The following is a 26,091-nucleotide window of genomic DNA, read 5'->3' on the forward strand; positions in this document are numbered from 1 at the left end:
AACATAGTAACATCCACCAATTATTGTTTAGACAGTAATCTTAACCAAATATCTAAATTAACTGTCAAGAATATTGTGACTGACCCATTTTTGCCTTTAGCCTATAATTTATATTCTTTTATAAAAGAAAAAGTTGTCCTCTGACAAACACAACACCACATGCAACGATCAACTCTTATTGCCATTGATGTTTTGTAATTTTTTTTTTTTTTTTTTTCGGTAGTTTTGTCTTTAGTGTTTTTGTCTATTAGTTAGTGTCTAATAGACCTCACACATGTAAATATGTAATATATTGAGATGGCAAGTTTCACTTTCAAAAATAATTGCATTATAATATTTTAAAAAATAATAATTTTGTGTATATTTCTTTGTTGATGGTTTATTAAATAAATATTTATTTGGATTTTCAATTTTTTTTTTGTTTTTTTTTTTTGTTTATGTTTCTGCCTCCTAACTCTAAGTCTTTTGGTTCTGTCCCTGATTTCAATGTATGAAGACATTTAGGATTCAAAGTATCTTTACTCGTTGTATCTATTGAATTATAATCTCTCTCTCTCTCTCTCTCTCTCTCTCTCTCTCTCTCTCTCTCTCTCTCTCTCTCTCTCTCTCTCTCTCTCTCTCTCTCTCTCTCTCTCTCTCTCTCTCTCTCTCTCTCTCTCTCTCTCTCGTTGTACCTACCAAATTAATCAATAAAAATATATATATCTAGACTAACTTGTCGAATTGTCAATTTTGGGATAAACCAGTGGTTTCCTGTTTCACGTTTTCAAACAAAACAGCACATACAAATGGATGGAAAATATTTTTATATTCTATACACTAATATATCAGACACGTGCATTATGCACCCCTTATAATATATGTAGAGCATAGTACTGCCATTGACTCTCTGACTCGTGAGAGGGAAGGGATTTAAGATAGATTAAGTGTAAAAAAAATTATTAATATTAAATTTTTAAGAGTTGTTTGGCAAACCAATAGAATTGGTTTAACTAATTGTAATCCATCCAAGTTGTCTGGATTGAGGTTAGAAGTAGTTTTTGAAAGGGTCATTCTACGGTAGACACTTTTTTTTTTTTTTTTTACCCTTTTGTTTTTGTACCAACTTGACAGTTCATCATTTGTTACATAACATGTATTAAATAAGTTAGTAATTATCTGTTAACAATTAAGATTAAGTATTTATGATACCAAACAAAAAGTGTAATAATTCTCCATATAACCTAACTATGAAAAATCAGTATTTGATGCATAAAAAATAGAAAAATAACCAAAAAAAAAAAAAAAAAAAACTGATTCTTTGAAGAGCTGAAAATATTAATGATATGAGTATTTTTTTTTTTGAGGGATAAAAATACACATACAAAAGTAACAAAAAAGAAAAAAAAATACACATACATACAGAAGATAAGCCAACCACCCTTGGCCCTTGGGCTTCATAAAAAAAAATCGGTATGAGACATAGGTGGTCCATTTTGTGGTAGATTACTCTTGTAGGTTATCTAGGTTACAATAAAAATACTAATACTTTGAAATTTGAAGAGCTGAAAATATTAATGATATAAGTTAGTAACTACAGAAGTAACAATAAAGAAAAATACACATACGTACATAAAGATGAACCAAGTAACCATCCACCCTTGCTTATCAAAAAAGTAACCAACCACCCTTAGGCTTCACCAAAAAAAAAAAAACATATGAGATATGGTGGTCCATTTTGTGGTAGATTACTCTAGAAATCCTACATTGGAACCCCTAAATATACGATTTAATAAATGATTTAATTGTTTTTTGATAGTTTCTTGACCCAATCTATACCGACTCTAATCCTATTTCAAGCTTTGTCTAGATTATCAAATTATATACTGATCCAAAATTAACTTAACTGTGTTAGGTGATAGGTAACGCTAAGTCTCTCCCTCCAATTTTGGTATACAATTAAAAACAAAAACACGTTTCACACTCTTGCAACTACATTATTGTTTCTAGTCCATCTTTTTTTTTTTTTCCCTCATAATGCTTCTTGTTCATCTCATTATTCATTTATAACTGGCTGCTTGGTTCTTAGACCCTCTCCATTTCTGTATTACCATATCTAAAAACTCTCAATTTATTGCTGGGGTTACCATGATGTCAAGGAGTGTATGCTTTCGCAATTTGATTCAATCTCTTCGAGCTACTTCTTCTCATCCAAGGTTTTTTTTTTTTTTTTTTTTTAAGCTTTGACATCTTATAATTTAATCGCTATTGCTATTGTTATTGTTATAATTTCTTTGTTTTTGTTAGGCAGATATTGTTACAAGTGTTTTTTATTTTTATTTATTTATTTATAAATTTGCAGAAGGTTTTTCTAGGTGAAAAAGTCTTATGAAATTATTTTCTTTGTACTTTCTTTCATTCTTTCTCGGTTCTTTGATCATATATAAGCTATCCTATATATCGTTCAATTTTCATGTTTTGGTGATTGATTAATTATCTTCTTTAGTACCTCTAGTATTTTTATTATTTCGGGGAACATATTGTCTTCGTAATTCTAATCATCCATTTCTTCTATCAGAATAGAAACCCTCAACTAGTTTGTCTTTGTAAAGATACATAAATGTTTGAGATTATAACAATTAAATTAAATGACCATGATCATTGGACGTATCATACTCCCAAAAAAAAAAAAAAATTTCATAGAGAAACCATAAAAATTATCCTTATCTTGGATATATTACATAGACTATTCAGTTTGTGTGTGTGTGCGGCTAGTAATAGGTTATTCAATTCGTAGTTCGTACATTAGATAGTCTAGTCAATTATATTTTCTTACATAACATATACGTTTTTTTGGTTATGTTTTGTTTTTGATGAAAAACATATAACATGTTATTCTCCTCTTTGCTCAATTCAAAGACCGGTCAAAAGTTTCTCTCAAAAAAAAAAGAAAAAAGATTATTCTCTCTTTGTTCAATTCAAGGAATGGTCTAAACGTTTCTAAAAAATAAAAAAATAAAAAAAAAAAGAAAGAAAAAAGAAAAAAAGAAAAGATAAGAAGATAGAATGGTCCAAAACGTGTTCATAGGGGCCAAGATGTAGTCTGGGCCGGTATAGGTTCGACTTACAAGAATAGGCTGGGTGTAGATGAATGTGGTTTGCTTTTTTTTTTTTTTTGATGGACTGTGGTTTGCTTATTGATTGGGTTGGGTGTAGGTTTGTTTTGTTTAATACACCTATGAGATACCAGTACCACTTCCCAATATATATATATATATATATTAGTGTTACTATTGAGCCTGAAAAAAAAATGTCGTGGAAAGGAACTAAAAAAATGATATTAAATTATTAATGCCAAGAGAACCATTAATCAGATGATGTGGGATATTCATTAAGAAAAATGCTAATGTAATTTTTTTTAATAGAAATAAACATACAAAATGGAATTATGAGGTCCTCACACAAAAATAAAAATACTTATTAACCATTAATTTAATTGGTGTTACATTGATAATATAATAAAAAAATTTCTTTCTTAATCTTTTTTTTAATTAAAATTTGGCATGTCAATTTGAAATCTCATTTCATATAAAAGTGAGTCTTATCTAAAGATCCGGCTTAGAAAACTCACCTTTATATGAGAGGAGATAATACTGTTGTAGAATATAATTTTTTAAGACTTAAGTCTTTTTTTTTTTCTTTTTTTTCGTTTTGAGAAAATATAAAGAAACAAAAATTAAAAGTGAAAAGCTAATCCAAACAGATTTGAATTCAATTTTCAAAGTTCAAAGACAAAGCAGGGATAAAAATGTGAAAGAACATACATAAGGAGAACTAACGTGTTAATGTGTATATTTTGTAGAATGGATGTTACTTTGGATTTTCATCTCAGGCTTCATCTTCTCTGCAACAAATGTGTGAACCATCTATTTATCGGTAATTGCATTAAACTGAATTAGTCCCTTGTGTTACAACATTATGCAAATGCTTTAGTAGGTACATCTATCCTCATTCAAATACACACGTCCTGTGGTTTCGTCCGGAATTTTCTACCAAGTGAAAAAAAATAAAATGGAAAAGAGTTCCATATTTTTTTTCCTGGTTTCTGCTTTTCTTATTGAGAATTGGCAATTTCAGAGATGATGACTACGCTGATTTGGACTGGGATAATCTTGGATTTGGTATAATGCCAACTGATTACATGTACCTAATGAAATGTTCTAAAGGAGAGGATTTTGAACAAGGTCAGCTTAATCGTTATGGAAACATTGAGTTGGGCCCTGCTGCTGGTGTTCTGAATTATGGGCAGGTAAGCTGAAAGTGATCTGTTTGTTACAATATTCAAATCTTTGCATGCTAGCTACAATACTTTGGATGGAACTCTATTATCTAATACAAATTCTGAGTAACTTGGAGGTTGAATTAACTTGGTTCTAATTGTCTAAGTAGAAAGCCTTGTTTTTACAAGTCTTAATGAGTATCCAGTGTCATGTCATTTAAAATTTTAAATGACATAACACTTTATATACTGTTAGATCGAGGAAATAAACTTTGTTGCCAAACAAATATGGTGACATGACCACTTTGAAGTAACGAAAGTGACCATGCTCGAGTTTCAAGTCTAGACTATATCACTAAAATATTGGTCCAAACCATTGGTGAAGTTTCATATATGGAAAATTTGAAAAAGTTTGGGTCACCTTAATCATGCTTTAAATGCATGATCTAGTCACTGTTTTTGAAGGAAGACATGTCCAATGAATTGATATGGACTTTTGCTTAGAGCTGGATAGCAAATAAGGGGTGGAAAGAAGGAGAAAAATGAAAAGAACAAGCAACTCAAAACAAGGCCATCCCTATAAAATACAGCCTATTTTAGTCTTCATTGTGAAGCCTATAAGAAACTTATAGTCATGTCAAAAACCTGAACAGGCAGTGTATGAAGGTACAAAAGTGCATAGGAAAGAAGACGGGCGCCTTCTTCTTTTCCGTCCGGAGCAGAATGCGATTCGCTTGAAATTTGGAGCGGAGAGAATGTGCATGCCATCACCCTCCATTGATCAATTTGTAGATGCTGTGAAGCAAACTGTCCTGGCCAACAAGCGTTGGGTAATCCTCTTCTATCTTGAAGAAAATGCTGAACCATTAATTCTCTTTATGAGTTAATTATTTCTTTAAGTTTATACTATCTTTTTAATATAATATATGTGGATGATTATGATGATCAGGTTCCTCCTCCAGGAAAAGGGTCTCTGTACATTAGGCCTCTGCTCATGGGAAGTGGTCAAATATTGGGTTTGGGTGCAGCACCTGAATACACTTTCCTAGTTTATGTTTCCCCTGTTGGCAACTACTTCAAGGTGAGGGCATTTTTTGTTTTCCAATTGAAGCTTTACTTTTTTGCTTTGAAACGAAAATCTTCTAGACTGTCTAGAATACTAAAAATGGGACAATGATTTTTATTCCATTGGATCCTACCAAGTGTAGAATGATTTACCATTTATGTTATCTTGGTTTCTAATTAGGAGGGTTTTGCACCCTTGAACTTGTATGTTGAGAAAGATTTTGATCGTGCCTCTCGTGGTGGAACTGGAGGTATCAAATCAATCACCAACTATGCCCCGGTAAGGAATTTATTCTCTCATGTAACTTAAGTTTTTGCTGCATTGAGCATTATTGTATAACACATCATTGTGTTTGAAATTGTAGGGTTTGAAAGCATTGACTAAAGCAAAGAACAGAGGATTTTCTGATGTCTTATATCTGGACTCAGTGAATAGGAAAAATATTGAGGAGGTCTCCTCTTGTAACGTTTTTATTGTGAAGGTATTTTTCTTTTATAGAATATTTTAAGTTCAATCTAGCGTGCATTTGGATTAGGTGTTTTGCCCAATTTGTGCATCTGCGTTTTTTTAGTGAGTCTCATGAATACTGTTCACAGACCCACAAAAATCAGCAAAACACAGATTTTTAGGTAAATTTGGATCCCAAAGTACTATTTACACTTTTAAAAATTATTTTGCTACAGTGTTTTCGGTAATAAGTTTTTAGTTTTCAACAAATAAGCGGTATTCAAACACACCCTTAATATGTCAGCAAGTTTTTGTCTTGATGGAATTTAAGGAAAGGGAAACTATTCTGTGCTGACCACGGAAAGTAACCAAAGCATGCCAAGCATTCTGTATCTATAAAACTCATTGGATAATCCTTGAAAGAAATTACAATATAAGGTATAATTTCCAAGGATCACTGACTACTGAGAAACAAATTGATTTGTGAAATTATTGTAAGTATATGGAGATGAATGAAAACAGTAGGCAAGTAATGAAGCTTGAGATTGGATAATGACCATACCAAAATATAGTCAAAATTGTTGCTCTTTGGAACAGAATTGCTAAAAATAAACCAATTTCATAATTCACAATCTATATATTCCAAAATTGAATATGTTTGGTGTTTTAGCGTTGATTTTGTTCCATGACAAATTAAGGACCAAAAAGTATTTTGGCAACCAAATCTCCCCGTCATATGTGCTCCTCTATCACACGGATTTTAACTCCTCTAGCACGTGAGCCTTTGCAAATCCATCAAATCTCCCACTGAGTCTCCATTTTTAGTTTATATATTTTATTTTATAGATCCAAAATATACAAAATGTTATGTAATTAAGATTAATATACTTTTGATTTGTAAAAGTTAATTTGACTTGAATTGATTCATTTAAATTTAATTTGAACCATATTTTCATTTCCCCTTCTCTTCGAGTCAAAATTCACTTGTAAGAAAAAAAAAAATAGCAATAAAAAAAAAAAAACAACATATATAGAAGACAAATATTGAGCAATCCACTTTATTAATTCTTTTTTGGGTAACTTTATACTTTTATAAAGTTACAAGTGGACTTAGTTTTAGACACATGTATAGAACAACCAATAACAGTTAATCCTTAATCCCAACCAAAATTGTGCGGTTAGGTATAGAGACTAATCATAATCGGTCCCATGTATTTTTTAACCATGTGTAATAACTAAAAGTAATATAAATAAAAAAAGTTTCTTAATATCAATTAGTCTTCCTGCAATTGGTTCTGATCTCTCCTTTTGAGCCAGTAAGTGGACTGAGGTTTCCCATTTTTATCATGGCACTCCCAAAATCAGAGAAGAACTTTGCTGAGTTTTGGCTATAGGTGTTCACTTGGGAATCTGTGGAGCCACCATTGAAGAGCTGTTGATCTGAGTGCATAAGGCCCTTTTTGTTCACTAAATCCTTGAAATAAGTGTTATCAAAAACTCCAGCAGTTTGGTCAAGAGGAGATAAATTAGTATCTCCGCCTGTACTCGGGCAGTTTTTCTTTATTGATGCCGCAAAGTTTGAATCTATATTAGTCTCATTATAGATACGAGGCCGAATTATACTGCATTTTACTTGACCTATGGTGTGCCCTCCTACAAAGAAAAAACACAAAAGAGAAGTTAAAAAAAAGAGTACATTTGTTATAATTTGGTGAAAATTCATACACCCAAAAAAGCAATTGTAATGAGAGAGGTGGGATAAAAAGTTATGTTTTATGTTTTAACTAAGGGACAACGTCAAAAACACAACAATATTACTTTTACATGGATGGATTGACTGACTACCAACAACATTTTTATTATGGACCAATTATAACAGATCGTATCAACANGAAGTAAAAATTAACTTGAAAAAAAAAAAAAAAAAAAAAAAAAAAAAAAAAAAAAAAACCCACATATATAGAAGACAAATATGGAGCAATCCACTTTATTAGTTCTTTTTTGGGTAACTTTATACTTTTATAAAGTTACAAGTGGACCTAATTTTACACACATGTACAGAACAACCAATAATAATCAAATCCTTAATCTCAACCAAATTGTGAGTTCGGATATGGAGACTAATCATGATCGGTCACATTTATTTTTTAACCATGTGTAATAACTAAAAGTAGTTATATAAATAAAAAAGTTTCTTAATATCAATTAGTCTTCCGGCAATTGGTTCTGATCTCTCCTTTTGAGCCAGTAAGTGGGCTGAGATTTCCCATTTTTATCATGGCACACCCAAAATCAGAGAAGAACTTTGCTGAGTTCTGGCTATAGGTGTTCACTCGGGAATTTGTGGAGCCACCATTGAATAGCTGTTGATCTGAGTGCATAAGGCCCTTTTTGTTCACTAAATCCTTGAAATAAGTGTTATCAAAAACTCTAGTAGTTTGGTCAAGAGAAGATAAATTAGTATCTCCGACTCCGACTGGTCTAGGGCAGTTTTTCTTTATTGATGCCGCAAAGTTTGGATCTATATTAGTCTCATTATAGATACGATCCCGAATTACTTTGCATTGTACTTGACCTATGGTGTGCCCTCCTACAAAGAAAAAAACAAAAGAGAAGTTAAAAAAAAGAGTACATTTGTTATAATTTGGTAAAAATTCATACACCCAAAAATGCAATTGTAAAGAGAGAGGTGGGATAAAAAGTTATGTTTTAAGTTTTAACGAAGGGACAATGTTAAAAACACAACAATATTACTTTTACATGGACGAATTGACCTACTATTGACAACACTTTTATTATGAACCAATTATAACAGATTGTATCAGATTGTATTATGAACCAACACTTTCAAAAAAAAAAAATTATAACTAGGGGTGGCAATTTTTACCCATATCCATGAACCCACCAATTACTCACCTTATTTGGATAAGTCTTAACCCAACCCATTTAATATTTGGGTTAAATGGGTAAAGACCCATTTGGTTATTTAATTAGATGGGTCTAAATGGATAAATCCACTAATACCCACTAAACCCATCTAAAATTTAAATAAACAACATAAAATCTAAATTTCTATAAAATGACCAAAATACTCCTGAAGCCTTATAAAAGACCAAAATACTCCCAAAATCCAAAAAATTACCAAAATACCCCATGAAACCCAAAAAACGACCAAAATACCCCCAAAACCCAACAAATGACCAAAATACCCCCAAAACCTAAAAAATGAACAAAATACCCCCAAAATCTAGAAATGACCAAAATACCCTCAAAACCCAAAAAATGACCAAAATACCCCCGAAACTAAATATGACAAAATACCTCAAACTCAAAAAATGACCAAATACCCTCAAAACCTAAAAATTACAAAATACCCTAAAATCCAAAAATGACCAAAAATCTCTAAACACCCAAAAATGACCGAAATACTTCCAAAACCTGAAAATTACCAAAATCACCCAAAAACTTAAAAATTACCAAAAAATGAACCAAAATACCCCTGAAATCAAAAATGACAAAATAACCAAAACCTAAAAAATGAACAAAATACCCCAAACCTAAAATGACCAAAATACCCCCAAAACCTTAAAATGACCAAAATACCCCAAAATCCAAAAAATTACCAAAATTACCTCCAAAACCCAAAAATGACAAATACTCCCGACAACCAAAAAAATGACCAAAAACCTCTGAAACCTATAAATGACTAAATACCCCCGAAACCTGAAAAAATTACCAAATTACTCTGTAACCTAAATAATGATTGAATACCTCCCAAACCCATAAAATTTCCAAAATACCCCCTAAACTTAAAGATACCGAAATGCCCTGAAACCTAAAAAGGACTAAAATACCCCCTAAAACTAAAAAATGACCAAAATACCCCAAAAACATAAAAAATGACCGAAATACCCTTGAAACCTAAAAAATTACCAAAATACCCTGAAACCTAAAAATGATTGAAATACACCAAGACCTATAAAATGACTAAAATAACTCCAAATATAAAACAATGACCAAATACAAAAACCTAAAAAAATGATCGAAATACCCCCTAAACCTAAAAATTACCAAATACACCATAAACTAAAAAATTACCAAAATACTCCTAAACCTAAAAAATGAAAAATACTCAAAACCTAAAAATAATTGAAATACCCCCAAAACTAAAAAAATTACAAAATACCTGAAACCTAAAAATTTATCGAAATACCCCAAAAACCTAAAAAATGACCAAAATAAGCGCCAAAACCTAAAAAAAAAATGATCAATAAAAACCTTGAAACCAAATTATGACCAAAATACTGCTAAACATGTAAGATGACCAAAATACACCAAAACATCTAAAATTACCAAAATTGAGGTTTAGGGTATTTTGGACGTTTCGAGAATATTTTTGACAAATTAAAGGTTCTAAGAGTCTTTGGTCATTTTATAGGTTTCGAGGGAATTTCAGTAATTTTTAGGTTTTGAGGGAATTTTGGTAATTGTTTAGGTTTTGGGGTTGTTTTGATCATCTTTTAGATTCTAAGGGTATTTTAGTCATTTTTTTAGGTTACGAGAGCATTTATGTCATCTTTTAGTTTTAGGGTTATTTCAATAATTTTTAGATTTTTGGGTTATTTCAGTAAATTTCTAGGGTTCAGAAGTATTTTGGTAATTTTTTAGGTTTCGGGGGTATTTTGGTCATTTTTAGATTTTGAGGGTATTTTGGTCATTTCTTGGGTTCGGGGTATTTTCGTATTTTTTGAGTTTCGGAGGTATTTCAGTCATTTTTGGGTTTTGGGGGGTATTTTGGTCGTTTTAGGTTTCGGAGGCATTTTGGTCATTTTTACGTTTCGAGAGTATTTTGGTCATTTTTTGAGTTTCGGGGGTATTTTGGTCATTTTTTGGGTTTTGGAATTATTTTGGTCATTTTTAGGTTTCGGGGTATTTTGGTCATTTTTTGGGTTTTGGGGGATACTTTGGTCATTTTTGGGTTTTGGAAGTATTTTGGTCATTTTTTGAGTTTCGGGGTATTTTGTTCATTTTTTGGGTTTTGGGGTTATTTTGGTCATTTTTAGGTTTTGGGGGTATTTCGATAATTTTTTAGGTTTCAAGGTATTTTAGTAATTTTTTAAGGTTTCGGGGTATTTTGGTCGTTTTTTAGGTTTTGGGGGTATTTTGGTCATTTTTAGTTTTGGGGTATTTTGGTCATTTTTTGGGTTTTAGGGGTATTTTGGTCATTTTTTAGGTTTTGGGGTATTTTGGTCATTTTCAGGTTTCGGGGTATTTTGGTCATTTTTTGGGTTTTGGGTTATTTTGGTCATTTTTTAGGTTTGGGGGTATTTCAATAATTTTTTAGGTTTCAAGGTATTTTGGTAATTTTTTAGGTTTCGGGTGTATTTTGGTCATTTTTTTAGGTTTGGGGGTTATTTTGGTCATTTTTAGGTTTTTGAGGTATTTTGGTCATTTTTTGGGTTTTGGGGGTATTTTGGTAATTTTTTAGGTTTTGGGGTATTTTGGTAATTTTAAGGTTTTGGGGGTATTTTGGTCATTTTTTTTGGTTTTTGGGGGTATTTTGGTCATTTTAGTGGTTTTTAAGCATGTATGGTGATTTTAGAGATATCAGGGGTATTTTGGTCATTTTAGAGGTTTCATGGGTATTTTGTTCATTTTAAAGATTTTGGGGATAATTTTGGATGTCCAAGGGTATATTGGTAATTTTGAAAGTGTAGGGAGTATTTGTATCATTTTAGGTATTTAAGGGTATTTTGGTAATTTTGGAGGTCAATAGGGTATTCAAGTAGTTTTAGAAGTATTTGGGTTATATTGGGTTAAATGGGTGGGTTACTAATTAAATGGGTTGGGTTGGTAATGGATAATTAATTTATATATAAACGGGTTATAAATGGATAAATGGGTAATTACACACCCAACCCATTTATGACCCAACCCGCCCATTTGCCACCCCTTATAACAAATCATATCAACAATTGTTAAAAATTTTGTGCATCTAAATTTGTTGTTACCTGAGAGAGTCACCATTTCTGGAGCAGTAAAACCCTTTTTGCGGAATGCAGATATAAGATCGCTAAGATTTAAGGAGGGGGAAGGGAGGTTTTTGTTGGCATCAACAAAACTGGCTGTGGTTGCATCTCTTCTGCCTAATGGAACGGTCCATGTAGTGCCACCCAACTGAAGTAACCATACACAACAAAAGAAAAGATAACAATAAGAAAGGTAATTAATTAAGGGGAAAAATATATACCATAGACCAATTAATCGGTATGGCCTAGTCATTAACAATATTAAAAATTTATTTACTCACAATTTTTAATACGAAGAATTACATTTTTTTTTTCTTTTTTTGAATGTAAATTAAAGCTGCTTGCCAATATTTTTATTCTTTAAACTTATTTTATTTTATTTTATGAATACGATAAATTTGAATTTATAGTGTCCGTTCCATAATAAATATCTTTTGATATATATATAGATATTAATATCCATATCTTTGCTAGGGTTACCTCAAGAGTAGAAATTGCAACTTCCAAACTAAAAGACAATAGAACGAAACTTATAATGGGACAGTTATGGTCAGTTTGGATGGTGGGAGCTTAGAGTAGAGTTGGCCATAAATTATTTTCGGCCAACTCTACTCTACTCATCCTCCCCCCCTCCATCCAAACTAGCCATTAAAAGGGATAATTAATCTTACATTTCTAATTGCTATGTATTTGCAATGATATACTAGTTTTTACGAATGATTGTTTTTCTGATTTTTGAATGAAAATATATGATAGTAGTAAGAGATTTTGATGATAGCTTACTTTAACAACAGAATCACGAGCTGCAACAGCTAAAATATCAGCACAAGATACAACTCCTGGGCATTGCTTTTCAAGTTGAGATTTAATGGTGTCAATCACCTCATATCCTCTCAATGAGTTGGCATTGGGCATCGCGGTCTTCTCTCCTGTGAAATTGATGGTGTCATCCAACAACACAGATGCATCACAACCCTGTTTACAACATCATAATATTATTAATATATATATATATATATATATAGTACTAGTTTATAAAACATTGGAATGGATTAATGGAAAAATTACCAACGAATGAAATGGAATTTTATATGGGTGCTTAAAGATAAATCTTTCTTTTAAAACATTCGGTTATATATATATATATATATGACAATTAGTAATTTATCATGATATCAAAAATAGGTGGTTTTAAGTTTGAACATGATTTTTACTCTACTTTTTATTTAAAGCTGAAAATCACACATGTTAGGTTCCATTTAATAAGAAAAAAAAAAAAAAAAAAAAAAAAAAACCCATGTGAAGAAATGTATTGGAATTATGATTAAATTTACCCAGTTCTGAATTAAGTTTTTGGAAGAACAATAATTTACCATTTTTATTCAAAATAAGTTTTATTTTATTTTTTTGAGAAAGTTATTCAAAATAAGTTAGTGTCAAAACGTGAAAGATAATTTAAATAGTTATAACTATGTATAAAACATAGGTATGGAGTAATATTTTTTTCTTTTGAGTTGGATTCTCAAAAGAAAGAATAATTAGTGATTGATGGTATACAATAAGTGAAATTACTACCTTATATATGTGTATGTGTGTAGATTTAAATTAAAATAGAAAATAGTAAAATAATTACAAATTTTATTTAAAAAGACGTACAAATAATGCGACAATAAATGTGATTAATACAATGAGTTGATTTAGTAGTTTCTAATCCTAAAGCCTCATGATATTTATAAAGTTTTGAATTCAAAACTTTTAGCTAGTATTTTGGGATTACCCTCAAGGGATTTCATCTCATAATAACTTGGGGGTGTGTATGAGATGGGGGAGGGAATTACACATAATCGAGGGAATAGTTAGGTGCTCGAACAATTCTAAATAAAATATTTCTAAATTAAGAAAATAATAATAATAGAAGAAGGACAAATTATTATATATGTAAGGTAAATATACATACATACATACATATATATATATATATATATAGTCTTTTGGAACACATTGTGGTGGGTTAAAGATGAAAGCTAAAAGATAGGAATTAAAAATAAAAATGATATAAGACTTGCATTGACAAAGCAATCATGGAAATGGAGGCGGAGTAACGAGGCCCCCATACGTTTCTCTTTGGACACTGCAGTGTTTACTGTGCCTCGAATTATAGAGAGAGCCGTAGGGCAAGAACTCGAATAGAAGTTGGATGATAGCTGAGCAGAAGCTATTCCCAACATAAACAAGAATAAAGTAGAAAAAGAGAGAATAGAGGAGGAAAATAAAGCCATTACTTTACTAAAACAAGAAAACTTTATACCTCATAACTGGTTAAATCCTACTGATATTTATAGCCATTAGTGCTGCAGTAGTGAAACCATTTTTCTTTCTTAAAAAAAATAATTTATGTAAATATTGTGGAGTACAGAAGGGTATCCAGTCAACCTCTTTTGCATTTAACGAAAATGGTTTTTGGTAGAGGTTAAAAGAAAGTGCATGAAGTGACAAGGATTTCTCAATATCATAAATAGTGGGAAATGGACAAAAATATGAGTTTCATTTTATTTAAGATTTAATATATATAAATATATATAAAAGACATAAACGAAGAAAAAAAAAAAGAAATATAAATACATACGAGTTTTTTTTTTTTTTTTTGGAGAAAAAAATACATACCAGTTTATTATGAGTTTTCAAATCAATTATTCTAGACTAAAATAAGGTATATGTAGGATAATCTCTCTCTCATTAGTTCCAATTTATAGTAGCATCTTATATAATTTCGTAAGAAATTATAAAAAGTATATAAATTACTTAATATATTTAATATACATTTTTTTTTTCATTTTTGGTCGAGTTTTCAAGCAAAATAAACAGATGATTGCTATAAAAAAAAAATAAACATATGATTGCTATTAAAAAAAATAAACACAGAATTGAAAAAGTGTGTATTCAATTTAGTAACACAATTATAGAATTTTCATGTAATTTCATAAGATATTATAAAAAAACCAACTACTTTAGGGGCATTAATTAAGTGAGTTGTGTGTGTATCTATATATATATATATATTTCAATTTTGGTTGAATTTTCAAGAAAAAAATAACATCCGTTTGCTATAAATTAAAACACGGAATTATTTACTATATATATATATTGTGATAATGGTATTGGCACAACTTCGACAATAAATAATTATAATGGGATAAAATTGTAGTTAAATATTGGAGTATTTTTATACAAATATAATACATCAAACATTATATTTTTGTTATAAAAATGTATCTTTTTAGAGTTTGTTTATTTCATACAATAATATATATATATATATATAAAGCTAATACACCTATTTTTTTAATAAATTGTTACAACAAGTGAAGGAGATATGTAGATTTTAACACTAGTGTAAGTTACAAAAATTATCGGCACATTTTTTTTTTCTTGGGTGAGGAAATTTGAACACTAGTAGTCACTGCTACTTCACATGTAAAGAACTTCACAAAAATACTGAATTAGAAAGCTCAATACAATTCATAAAAAAGCTTCAGAGAATGTCAAAGTTTGTGCATCAACATCGACGGACTGTGTACGCAATGGCACGCCGGCTATATACGTCATACTTCCATTACTCCTCTGGCTTGAAATTATTGAAACATTAAAAAGAACTAAGAGAAAGAGAGAAAATGACTGATAATAATTGAATTAGTTGTAAAAAGATGCTGGACACACAGATAATTCAAAGGATAAGGAAAAAAAAAAGGCATGGGATTTATAGAGATTCTTAAAAGGCATGGTTCTAGTTCTACCCTGGAATTTTCCAAGCTCGTAATTAATCAATCTCTAAAACACGTCCAGCCAAAGCAGTTTCAACAGCAGGGATTTTTGGTATAAGCTGATGTTGAATGTAAGATAATATTCCTTCAAATTGGCTCGTAGGAATCTGTTATCGTTCCAAATTGCCAAATCTTACCACCTACTATCAGACAAAACGGTGGCCTAGTGGGTGATTTGTAGTTTCTAAAAGTCTATTCTCATGCCTAGAAATTTCAACTTCATAAGGCTAATGCGTTGAATCTAAGCCATGCAATTGTCTCTTGCCATTTAAAAATTTAAAACAAATTAAAAAAAAAAATTTGGTGCGATGTTGATCGAGACATGCACAATGGATTGAGATGAAGAAGTATGGATTGAGGAAACTTTATTGCTAAATGTACTAGCAGTAGATAACCCAGTCAAAAATGAATAAAAAGCTCACCTTTTCTCTTAGAAAAATAAAAAGGAAAAGCCCTCGTACGTGTTATTATATTATTTTGAGAAAATTCAGTCAAGCCCATGTGTTATGCAAAAAAACCAACAACAACAGCAAAAATGTTTTCCATTTGGGGGTTTTAGGTTCTTTTCTTTATCTACCTATACTATCTATAATAGAATTCTCCTTTTTGAACTGGACTTTGATGTGGCTCAGAAATACCCTTAGACGTTTAATAAAGACAAAACTTTAGGACAACTCAGTAAAAATATATCTCCAATTCCACGTAAAATGCTTACAAAATAGAATACGCTCTTACTAATCCATTTTTTAAAACAAACTTATCCAAAAATTAAATTTAAAAAAAAAAAAAAAACAACTTTTTAGTCCACTTTGATATTTCCCTCAAGATCACGTTCCAATTTTTTTTTTCAATTTTTTTTTTAATTTCTTAACTCTATAAAGACTCACTGGTTTCTTTTATTTATTATTATTATTTTAAAATTTTCAGTTTAATTAATTCCTAATCTCACGTACATTAGACCCAAAAAAAAAAAAAAAAGGCAAATTTCAACTTCATAAGGCTAATGCGTTGAATCTAAGCCATGCAATTGTCTCTTGCCATTTAAAAATTTAAAACAAATTAAAAAAAAAAATTTGGTGCGATGTTGATCGAGACATGCACAATGGATTGAGATGAAGAAGTATGGATTGAGGAAACTTTATTGCTAAATGTACTAGCAGTAGATAACCCAGTCAAAAATGAATAAAAAGCTCACCTTTTCTCTTAGAAAAATAAAAAGGAAAAGCCCTCGTACGTGTTATTATATTATTTTGAGAAAATTCAGTCAAGCCCATGTGTTATGCAAAAAAACCAACAACAACAGCAAAAATGTTTTCCATTTGGGGGTTTTAGGTTCTTTTCTTTATCTACCTATACTATCTATAATAGAATTCTCCTTTTTGAACTGGACTTTGATGTGGCTCAGAAATACCCTTAGACGTTTAATAAAGACAAAACTTTAGGACAACTCAGTAAAAATATATCTCCAATTCCACGTAAAATGCTTACAAAATAGAATACGCTCTTACTAATCCATTTTTTAAAACAAACTTATCCAAAAATTAAATTTAAAAAAAAAAAAAAAACAACTTTTTAGTCCACTTTGATATTTCCCTCAAGATCACGTTCCAATTTTTTTTTTCAATTTTTTTTTTAATTTCTTAACTCTATAAAGACTCACTGGTTTCTTTTATTTATTATTATTATTTTAAAATTTTCAGTTTAATTAATTCCTAATCTCACGTACATTAGACCCAAAAAAAAAAAAAAAAGGCCTCATTGCACAAGTAAAGCCGTGTGATAAGGCTACTATTACATAATGATAAGCAACAAAATCTTTGTAAATGTTTCATTATTTTAGCTCGACTTACAAACAATACACTTTTCATCTGTGACAGATAGATAAAGTGGATTGCAAGAGTGAACAATTTCAATACGAAATAAGAAACAAAAGGCTAATCCCAAATGGGAAAGAAAATGATACTTCTGATTATAACAAATTTTCCTGAGTTATAATGAATTTTTTTTTTTTAAACCAAAAGTAAAATAAAAAATAATTTTACACATTTGTTAATGTACACTCCGCACATATATGCCATATCTATAATTTCACACGTAATATTCACTTTTTTTTAAGTATATTCACGTTTAACCCATGAAATGAATGATGTACATGTATAATAATGTATGTGCAGTAATAGTAAGTGCCAAAAAAATATGTTTATAAATGTGTATATGTCATAATATGATTTCATTGCTATTTAATCTATTTGTTGGTGGTGTGCTATTTTTTCATTCATTCTTTTTCTAAAATTTTTCTCAATTTTAGTAGGAAATGGTCCCCTCTCATTCAGCCACACAGATAGAGAGGGTTATAGGATGGGGCGGTACAAGTACAACTAGACCTGCTGCAAGATTTGTCAAACATTTTGGCCTCCTCAAAAAAAAAAAAAAAAAAAAAAAAAAAAAATCATTAAAAAATAGACTAATGAGTACTTAGGAAATGGGGTATCACCAATCCACTGCCAGACAGTAATAGAATTGCAAGCGGATTGGCTAGATTGGTGGGAAATATAAACAATGAAATTATTTGGCTGGAGTATATGCCTGACTTCTTGGATGCCTTAATAGCGGGTGGTGTAATGTTAAGTTTTTTGTTAAAACAAAAAGAAGAAAATAAAATGATATAGAAAGAAACTTCTTTGAACTTCTAAGAACGGCTGATGTAATGTGAAGTTATTTTTTAATATAAAAAGAAGAGAATAAAATAATGTAGAGACAAAGCATAAATAAGAGAGTAAAAGTGTTTTGGTTTGATGACCAACGTTCATATTAAGAAAAAAAACCCAACAGCTAGATTGTAACTATTTTGAATTGTAGCTTACAATAAATTGAATGTAAGGTAATATAGAAATACAATAGAGTTAGAATGATAACCCTAAAAACCATGGTAGTTCATAGGATTCTACAAACCTACGGTCTACATAGTTATAATAACATCTTAATATATTCGAATATCCCCTCTCAAATTCAAGATGAAAGTTTGAAGATGTCATGAGTTTGAATTGTAAGTTCCTGAAAGAAATTAACCAATGGCCATAAATGACCAAATCAGATGTAGAATGGGTTGAGCTTGACATGAATTGAAAATTTGAAATGCCCAAGATCATAGTAAATGACAACTATTAATTAATGCTGGTGGAGGCCAAAAGATGACTATTGTGGCTAGAGGACAATGCACCAGTGACTAAAGTATAACAACAGAAGGACGGTGGCTCAAGGATTGCATATGCATGTAAGACAAACATTGACAATAACAATGGACAACGACGAATAGTGGATTGTCGGCAACAACTCCAATGACCATAAGAGAGTGACATGGTTGGCCGAAGATATCGTAAAAACAAAATGTCACAAGAGACAAGCAGGGGCGATTTAATGTATTTGGGGGCCTAAGGCGAAAGCTGAAATTGAGGCCTTTCATATAATTAAATAAGATTTTAAAAAAAATTAAATATTACTTATACTATATTATCGTGTTTTAGATGCAAAATTACTTCTAATTAACATAAACCATGTAGATTTTTTTGAAATTCTATAGACAACTTTTCACACCTGTTGATGTGACATATTGATAGCAGTAACTAAAAAATTGATGTTAGTGGTGAACTTCGATAAAAACTAGTAAAAGTTTGTTAACTCAACTTGTGAAAAATGGAGTGAATTATTTTATTTATTTTTTTTTTTTTGTATTGCTCTTTTTTTTAGATGTGCTACATTCATAATATTTTCACAATAAGTCATAGGTGTTAATTTGTTATTGGTTATAATTTGAACTCATCACTGAAATTAATTTTTTGTCGTCAATAATACCTTGTAACAATCTATCACTTAGAATTTATTCTGAAAATGTTGTAAAAAAGTTGTGAGCATAACATTTTTTCTCTTGTTTTTCATTTGATAAAAAAATTTATTTTATTTATTGGCTAATATTTGAACTTAATTAATACTATTATAATATTAAAAAAACCCTATTGGTTAAAATTTTGGGCATTTTTTCTACTGGGGGCCTTAGGTGGCCACATCAGTTGCTTCACATATAGAGCTAGTAGTAGAGACAAGATATTGATGAAGGAAAGTGTTTTGGTTAGTACTAATTAAAGGAATAGAGAATACAAAGTTTATGTTGAGTTGAAAAACCATACCCAGTAAGGTGTATACTATTTTGTATTAATACTAAAAGATTATAGACTAACTTCCCTAAATTGTAGAGATTATAATTACAACAAATTACAATTACAGAAAAGCTAAAGTCAAGGGATGTGCTAGGGGGGGAGATAATCATGGGAGTGATATTGGCTGATATATGTTTGACAAGTATTAGAATTTGAATTGGACTCTTTTATATCAATATGTTTGGACTCATTGCTGGCAATATTTGACTTTGAATTGGACACATCAATCTTCTAATTATCACACTCCCACAAGCTAAGGGGACAAGAGCATGCCATAAGCTTGTTTGTCAATAATTTGAAGCAGGCAGAAGAAAGCCATTCAGTGAAACATCTACCACCTGATTTGTAGTACAAATGTAACTAACGTTAAGCTCCTTGGGAACAACCTTATCACACACATAATGGTAATCTACTTCCAAATGTTTAGTGCAAGCATGAAACACCGGGTTTGAAGCTAAAGAGATAGAGCGAATATTGTCACACCAAATAAGCGGTGTTGATAGAGAGACATCCAAATCTTTGAACAATGATCAAAGCCATGAAATCTTAGTTGTGGTATATACCAATTGACAGTATTCTGCTTCAATGCTTAAGCGAGATACAGTATGGTGTTTCTTGGAACTCCAAGATATGGGATTATATATAAGATAAATACAATAGCCACCAGTAGAGCGATGATCATCAGGGTTTTCAGCATAATAAGCATTTGAATAGACTTCTAAACATAGAGAACTAGGTTCATAAAAGAGGCTATGAGCAGGAGTGCTTTTCAAATAACACAATATTCTTTTGATAGCAATCTAGTGAGTTGTTGTAGGTTGATGCATGAATTGACACACTTGGTTTATTGCCAAAGAGATATCCAGACAAGTGAGTGTCAAATATTGTAACGCCCTGACAACACTTCGATATTCAATAGGATCAGGAAGAGGATCACCATCATAAAGACTCAATTTATGTTCAAAGTGAGCAAGAGAGTGTGAGCAGGAGAGGAAATAGGCTTGACATCCTGAAACTTTGTGCGATGTAATAGATCCATGGTATATTTTGTTTGAGTTAGGTACAAACCACTAGAGCTATATATTGCCTCAAGACCAAGGAAAAAATGCAAAGGACCTAACTCCTTCATAGAAAAAAGTTTCCCAAGGTTCTATATATGCTTGAAATAAGAGATGAACTATTCCCTGTGATCAAAATATCATTAACATAAATAAGCAAAATATGATCAAAGCACCCTTACGAAATGTGAAGAAGGAGTAATTAGCCTTAGACTCACAAAAACCGAGCTCCTCTGAATAATCAGAAAATCTCTGAAACCATTGTTGAGGAGCTTGTTTTAAACCATCGAGGGACTTATGAAGCTTGCAAACATGGTGTTGATAATTAGGATCAATGAACCCAGAAGGTTGATGCATATACACCTCCTCAAATAATAGGCCATGGAGAAATGCATTTTGAACATTCAATTGTCGGATAGGCCATTTTTTATGAATGGCTAAAACAAGAACAATGCGAATAGAGGAGTGTTTCACAATCAAACTAAAAGTCTCTGTATAATCAATACCTTATTGTTGATGAACACCATTTGCTACAATACGAGCTTTATAGCGCTTTATAATACCATCAGATTTTTTGTTGATTTTAAACACCCACTTATTAGGCAATATGTTCATATTTGAACAAGGAGGGACTAATGACCAAGTGCCATTCTGTTGCAAGGCATTAAATTCTACCCCTATAGCTTGACGCCATTCTGCATGTTTAACCGCTTGGCTGTAACAAGTGGGTTTAATCAAATGAGAATCATATACCACATTCATTGCATATTTTGGATTGGGCTTGCAAATTCCATCTTTTCTTCTAGTGACCATGGAGTGGGAGGAATTTTCTAGGAGAGTTTTTGATGTGGGATTAGGTGGTAATGGATTTGGAATGGAAGATGCATTTGGAGTAGAATTTGTGAGGGATGAAGTAGGTGGTATAGTGGGGTTGGGATGAGAAGCCATAGGAGAAGAGCCTACAAGATGGTTGCTAGAAATATGAGGAGGAGAGCTTTGTGTGAAGGAAATAGAACCTAGTGGGGTAGGCATTTGAGGAGTTTGAGGTATAGGAGGGGAAGTGGGTGGAGGTCTAGAACAAGAAGGTGGTGTATGTAGTTGAGGTAGTTGAATCATTTCTAGGCTAGGTACCAAAGATTCCAAGGAGCCTTTCTCTGCAAAAATAGTGTTAATAGTCCTTTCAAATGGGAATGAAGACTCATAAAAAATAACATGACGGGATAAATAGACACGACCAATGCTTGAATCAAGACATCGATATCCTTGATGATTATGAGAGTAATCCAAAAACACATATCGTTTAGAATGAAATTGCAGCTTATTTGTAGGGTCGTAAATAAGGAAAGCATGCACAACCAAAAACTCGAAGACTATCATAAGTGGGAGACTTTTGAAATAGCTTTGCATATGGAGTGAGATAATTTAAGACACGAGTTGGAAGTCTATTAATCATATACACTACAATGAGGACCAGGTTGCATATGATGATGTGAAAGGATCCACTGTGAATAGCATTGGTGGGGAGAGAGAATTATTGATCCAACTAAGGATCATTTGATTCTATTGATGCCGAGTAATATAAGATGGATCCACTTCGGTGGTATCCTTACCATCTTTGTCACATTTAAATTCTGGAGGACATTGATTTGTACCATCTACAAATCCCATCAAACTCTTGCTCTTCAAAAAATGAACAATCTGATCAAGCCAAAGAGGATAATTGGTTCTGTCTAGTTTAATTGACATGAACCCTGAATGACTGGGTACCACGACACCAGTTAAAGAATTGGTGGATTCCATTGAAATTAGCTAAAGCAAAGAAAAGAGAAAAGCTGGAAAAAAAATTGTGTTTATTTTTTAAATGTCGTTGGACATATAGCTCTGATACCATAAAGGAATAGAGAATACAAAGTTTATGTTAGGTTGAAAAACCACTCCAAGTAATGTGTATACTGCTTTATATTAATACTAAAAGATTATAAACAAATTTCCCTAAATTGTAGAGATTGCAATTAAAGCAAATTACCATTACAAAAAATTAGCTAAAGTCAAGGGATGTGCTATGGAGGAGAGAATCATATTGGTTGATTTATGTTTGGCAAGTATTAGAATTTGAATTGGACTCTTTTATGGCAATATGTTTTGACTCTTTGTTGGCAATATTTGACTTTGAATTGGACACATCAATCTTTTGATTATCACTAATTAGCAGGAACCATATATACGAGAAATTATTAGGTCCACTAAGAGGACTACTGACTTGGTCCTCTCTAACCTCTCAACTAATAAAATACTATTATTTATGCAAATGTGACATCATCTGGTAATTTTTAAATTTTATTCCTTGTGCTAAATAGGAAATTCACACATACATTTGCACAGATGACGTCATCTCATTGGTCAGGGAGGACATCATCAGCAGTCCTCCCAGTGTAAATAATAATTTCTCCATATATATCTCATAATACATTGGTTATTAATTCGAACTTTCCTTTCCCTACGACTAGAACTTATTAAAAAAAAAAAAAACTTGCCAAAAAGTATATAACACAACAATTTTACAACTTCTATTACAATTAGTGCATAATTAAAATGGTATAAGTAGTATATCCCAATAAAAGTGATGTTCCAATCAATACAAATTAAATCAATAGCCTTGAAATATATAATCTATATTTGGGTTTCACCATTTTGCATAACAAAATATCTGCACACAAGTTCTAAAACTCTCTCAAATACCCCTATTTTTTAATTAATTAATTTTAAATGAAAAAACACAAAAGGGTTTATATATATATATATATATATATATTGTAGGGTCTTAATTTGTAGCCCAAGCCCAAAAGATGTGGATTAAGAGCCCAATGAGCCCAAAACAATGAATTTGTAGAGAGTGAGTGAAAGAGTTAGGCTGAGTGATCTGAGGAACGTCTCGTACAAACTAAAAAGGATTAACAAGTGTAAAACACATGCAAAATTCAAGTAGATTGATGTCCGAAGAGATAAATTAGTGTTTGAAAGATTAATACAATTATCAGAGCTACAGTCACCCTTCCCTTTCTCTTCTCTTCCTAATTTCCTATCCCCTTATTATGGGAGATCTTTTACATTTATATAGTTTTCTTTTAGACTATCTTGATCGTCCACTTGTCTTCATCTAAACGTTCACTTGAGTACACGTCCCATTAGATATCTTCGTCGGCTCTCCATGAGTGGCGGTAGTTGAGATTGCACTGTTCAGAGGTCTTCTCCACATTAATGTGGCCAGAAAAGTTGCTGCAGTGCATTAAATGCGGTGGTAGCAACTTTTCTTTTAGATATTTCTCCGTTCTTATCATCTCCATACGTGCCCGAAGTTTATCCTTATCATTGGAATCGCTAGGAAGATCACTTAAACCTCCCAGATATTTGCTTGATCGAGGCTCTTTATATCCAAGGAGAATACACTCTTCGGACTGCTGATGACCTCTTCGGACTATACTCCTTGATCATTTCCAGGTATCTCTCCCACATGGAATTCTTCTTAGTCATTTTCTTCTTTTCGGACACACCATAATCTTCAAATAGGGCCCTAGGCCCAATACATAATATTGGGCTTTTACCCCCCCCCCCCCCATTTAACTTTATAAAGACTCACCGGTTTCTTTTATTTATTATTATTATTTTAAAATTTTCAATTTAATTAATTCCTAATCTCACGTACATTAGACCCAAAAAACAAAAGCCTCATCGCACAAGCAAAGCCGTGTGATAAGGCTACTATTACATAATGATAAGCAACAAAATCTTTGTAAATGTTTCATTATTTTAGCTCGGCTTACAAACAATACACTTTTCATCTGTGACAGATAGATAAAGTGGATTGCAAGAGTGAACAATTTCAATACCAAATAAGAAACAAATGGCTAATCCCAAATGGGAAAGAAAATGATACTTCTGATTATAACAAATTTGCCTGAGTTATAATCAATTTTTTTTTTTAAACCAAAAGTAAAATAAAAAATAATTTTACACATTTGTTAATAATGTACACTCCGCACATATATGCCATATCTATAATTTCACACGTAATATTCACTTTTTTTAAGTATATTCACTTTTAACCCATGAAATGAATGATGTACATGTATAATAATGTGTGTGCAGTAATAGTAAGTGCCAAAAAAATATGTTTATAAATGTGTATATGTCATAATATGATTTCATTGCTATTTAATCAATTTGTTGGTGGTGTGCTATTTTTTCATTCATTCTTTTTCTAAAATTTTTCTCAATTTTAGTAGGAAATGGTCCCCTCTCATTCAGCCACACAGATAGAGAGGGTTATAGGATGGGGCGGTACAAGTACAACTAGACCTGCTGCAAGATTTGTCAAACATTTTGGCCTCCTCAAAAAAAAAAAAAAACATTAAAAAATAGACTAATGACTACTTAGGAAATGGGGTATCACCAATCCACTGCCAAACAGTAATAGAATTGCAAGCGGATTGGCTAGATTGGTGGGAAATATAAACAATGAAAGTATTTGGCTGGAGGATATGCCTGACTTCTTGGATGCCTTAATAGCGGGTGGTGTAATGTTAAGTTTTTTGTTAAAACAAAAAGAAGAAAATAAAATGATATAGAAAGAAACTTCTTTGAACTTCTAAGAACGGCTGATGTAATATGAAGTTATTTTTTAATATAAAAAGAAGAGAATAAAATAATGTAGAGACAAAGCATAAATCAGAGAGTAAAAGTGTTTTGGTTTGATGACCAACGTTCATATTAAGAAAAAAAACCCAACAGCTAGATTGTAACTATTTTGAATTGTAGCTTACAATAAATTGAATGTAAGGTATATATAGAAATACGATAGAGTTAGAATGATAACCCTAAAAACCATGGTAGTTCATAGGATTCTACAAACCTACGGTCTACATGGTTATAATAACATCCTAATATATTCGAATATCCCCTCTCAAATTCAAGATGAAAGTTTGAAGATGTCATGAGTTTGAATTGTAAGTTCCTGAAATAAATTAACCAATGGCCATAAATGACCAAATCATATGTAGAATGGGTTGAGCTTGACATGAATTGAAATGCCCAAGATCATAGTAAATGACAACTATTAATTAATGATGGTGCAGGCCAAAAGATGACTATTGTGGCTAGAGGACAATGCACCAGTGACTAAAGTATACTAATAGAAGAAC

General features: G+C 31.3%; 2 protein-coding genes across 2 annotated transcripts in view; one reads left to right on the plus strand and one right to left on the minus strand.

Moving 5' to 3' along the window:
* Positions 1–26,091, plus strand: part of LOC111996702 (branched-chain amino acid aminotransferase 1, mitochondrial) — a 38,286-nt gene that overhangs the window by 1,197 nt on the left and 10,998 nt on the right. The window contains exons 2-7 of the mRNA XM_024028700.2: positions 3,842–3,915; positions 4,117–4,288; positions 4,912–5,088; positions 5,208–5,339; positions 5,505–5,603; positions 5,689–5,805. Of these exons, the coding sequence (XP_023884468.2) occupies positions 3,842–3,915; positions 4,117–4,288; positions 4,912–5,088; positions 5,208–5,339; positions 5,505–5,603; positions 5,689–5,805 (771 nt within the window). The remainder of the gene's footprint in view (positions 1–3,841; positions 3,916–4,116; positions 4,289–4,911; positions 5,089–5,207; positions 5,340–5,504; positions 5,604–5,688; positions 5,806–26,091) is intronic.
* On the minus strand, positions 7,730–14,095 carry LOC111996703 (cationic peroxidase 1). The gene is made up of 4 exons (XM_024028702.2): positions 13,867–14,095; positions 12,584–12,775; positions 11,783–11,948; positions 7,730–8,361 (listed from the first exon to the last, which is right to left on the minus strand). Exons 1-4 carry the CDS (start codon positions 14,077–14,079, stop codon positions 7,973–7,975), a joined length of 960 nt encoding a protein of 319 aa, XP_023884470.1. The 5' UTR covers positions 14,080–14,095; the 3' UTR covers positions 7,730–7,972.

This window comes from Quercus suber, unplaced genomic scaffold, assembly GCF_002906115.3.
Source record: "Quercus suber isolate HL8 unplaced genomic scaffold, Cork oak 2.0 scaffold_70, whole genome shotgun sequence".
Taxonomy (NCBI): Eukaryota; Viridiplantae; Streptophyta; class Magnoliopsida; order Fagales; family Fagaceae; genus Quercus; species Quercus suber.